The 2,584-nt window shown below is 43.2% G+C and overlaps 1 protein-coding gene across 1 annotated transcript in view; it reads right to left on the reverse strand.

Annotated features, from left to right (window-relative positions):
• The window catches only part of LOC106532421 (DC-STAMP domain-containing protein 2), an 18,705-nt gene that overhangs the window by 4,852 nt on the left and 11,269 nt on the right, over positions 1-2,584 (reverse strand). The window contains exons 5-9 of the mRNA XM_014028467.1: positions 1,838-1,903; positions 1,557-1,770; positions 1,328-1,485; positions 1,083-1,247; positions 837-1,004 (exon numbers count right to left, since the gene is read on the reverse strand). Of these exons, the coding sequence (XP_013883921.1) occupies positions 837-1,004; positions 1,083-1,247; positions 1,328-1,485; positions 1,557-1,770; positions 1,838-1,903 (771 nt within the window). The remainder of the gene's footprint in view (positions 1-836; positions 1,005-1,082; positions 1,248-1,327; positions 1,486-1,556; positions 1,771-1,837; positions 1,904-2,584) is intronic.

The following is a 2,584-nucleotide window of genomic DNA, read 5'->3' on the forward strand; positions in this document are numbered from 1 at the left end:
TCCACGGTTAGAATGACCTGTCATGGCCTAAATAGAGTTCAGTTTGTGACAGAGTTCCTGTCCTCTCGTCAGGCCTGTCCGAGGTCTGCTTCGAGGCAGTAAATCTAGTTTCTTCACTCGACGTGACCCCTACACACGGTTTTATAAATCTGAAGTTTTTTTGGAGTACGCCATTTTCGTCTTTTGGCCGTACATTCACTTTTAGTATGGTTTCCACACAATCCTTTATAAATCTGACCCCAAATTATTTATGGGGAGAACAATGGGCCCACTTAGGAGGCCTCCACTCATATATCCATGCCCAGTAACCATAACCATCAGAACCTTTTTATCAACCAGCAGAACCACCTGAACCTGAAGCACATTGATGCCACTTTTCTTTAAAAAGAATCATTTTGGTCTGTGATGAAACATGACATCATTAAAACTAAATTATAAACAACAGTTATTATAACAAAGTATAATTGAATATAAACTTCTGCAGTTCACTGCTTTATAAAACAAACTGAAGAAATAAAATATGACTATAAACTAGACTGGACTGGTACTGAGGATAAACCAGGGTTCTGGTCTAACTGGACCGGTACCCAGGATGAAGCAGTGTTCTGGACTGATTGGACCAGGGTTCTGGTGTGACTGGACCAGGGTTCTGGTCTAACTGGACCAGGGATCTGGTGTGACTGGACCGGTACCCAGGATGAAGCAGGTTTCTGGTCTAACTGGACCAGAGTTCTGGTCTAACGGGACCTGTACCCAGGATGAAGCAGTGTTCTGGTGTAACTGGACCAGGGTTCTGGTGTAACTGGACTAGGGTTCTGGTGTGACTGGACCGGTACCCAGGATGAAGCAGGTGGTGTAGTCCGGCTCTGATGGCTCCAGCAGACACTTCCTGCTGATCACAGTGATGTTTCCTCTCTGCAGGATGTTGAAGGAGGACACCAGGTCTCTGAAGATGTCCGATGCGTACCCGGACCCGTTCACCTGGACCACCAGCCTGACCGGAGCTGTGGGCGGGGACAGACAGTCACCATGGTTACCCCTCAGACCCATGGAACACACACCTGTAGCAGGTGATGTCTGACCTCGAGCGATCACGTCTCCCTTCACCTGGTGGTACACCTGATCCAGGATCCAGAACACCAGGAAGTCCAGGCACACCAGCAGGCTGCCTATGACCAGGTGTTTGAACACAGAGGCCACGCCCATCAGCACAGCTTTGCGCTCTTTGAAGGACATCTGGAAGGACACTGGAGGACAAACAGATGGTTTAAAACAACCGGACTTCATTTTTAAATCAGGTTCAGACTTCAGACTCAGGTGAACTGACTAGGACTGATGTAGGTCTTAGCCTCTCTGCGTGTGAGTGGCAGGACTGAAGCTCCACCCACTGACACCACCAGCTCGTCCAGCTCTTTGAACTGAGCGTTGATGTAGATGTTATCAAAGCTGAGCTGACGGAGGTACCTGCGCCTGTACTGCACCGCCCTGCACACAGAACCAGCAGAGTACAGGTGAGACCTGAACACAGACCAGACCCACACCTGCAGCAGTCTGACCTGAAGAAGGCCCAGCCCAGCAGGACCAGGCTGAAGTACATCAGAGGTTCACCCAGTCTCTGAAACAGCTGCAGGTCAGAGGAGATCTCAGCCATGATGTCCTGAGACACCTGCTGCAGGGAGCGGCTGCTGTTAGCGTCCAGGTGGAACTGCACCGAGGCCGTCATGTTGAACTCAAACTCCTGCATCATCCTCTTAAAGGCAGCCACCGTCGCTGGAACAGAGTCCACCCGTCAACCAGCAGCAGCAGGAACACCATCACTGTTACAAACAAAACTCACGTTCTGCCAGGCGCTGCTTCAGCTGGGTGGAGATGTAGGAGGGGATGATGCAGAAGAGCTCCCCAGCTGAAAGAGAGTCGCTTTAAACGTTTGTTTACATGTTCAACTGTTGATTCAACAGGAGTTTATCTGAAAATCAGCACTTCCTGGTTTTATTTATATTTCTACCACAATGAGATTTTATTTATTTTTTATTAGGAGAATAAAGTCATAATATTATGAGAATAAAGTCATAATATTATGATAATAGAGTTGTATGGAAATAAAGTCATAATATTATGAGAATAAAGTCATAATATTATGAGAATAAAGTTGTATGGAAATAAAGTCATAATATTATGAGAATAAAGTCATAATATTATGAGAATAAAGTTGTATGGAAATAAAGTCATAATATTATGAGAATAAAGTCATAATATTATGACTTTATTCTCATAGTATTATGAGAATCAAGTCATAATGTTAGATTAAAGTTGTATGGAAATAAAGTCATAATATTATGAGAATAAGGTCATAATATTATGAGAATCAAGTCATAATGTTAGATTAAAGTTGTATGGAAATAAAGTCATAATATTATGAGAATAAGGTCATAATATTATGAGAATCAAGTCATAATGTTAGATTAAAGTTGTATGGAAATAAAGTCATAATATTATGAGAATAAGGTCATAATATTATGAGAATCAAGTCATAATGTTAGATTAAAGTTGTATGGAAATAAAGTCATAATATTATGAGAATAAA

The sequence above is a fragment of the Austrofundulus limnaeus genome, unplaced genomic scaffold, assembly GCF_001266775.1.
Source record: "Austrofundulus limnaeus strain Quisiro unplaced genomic scaffold, Austrofundulus_limnaeus-1.0 Scaffold766, whole genome shotgun sequence".
In the NCBI taxonomy this organism is placed as follows: Eukaryota; Metazoa; Chordata; class Actinopteri; order Cyprinodontiformes; family Rivulidae; genus Austrofundulus; species Austrofundulus limnaeus.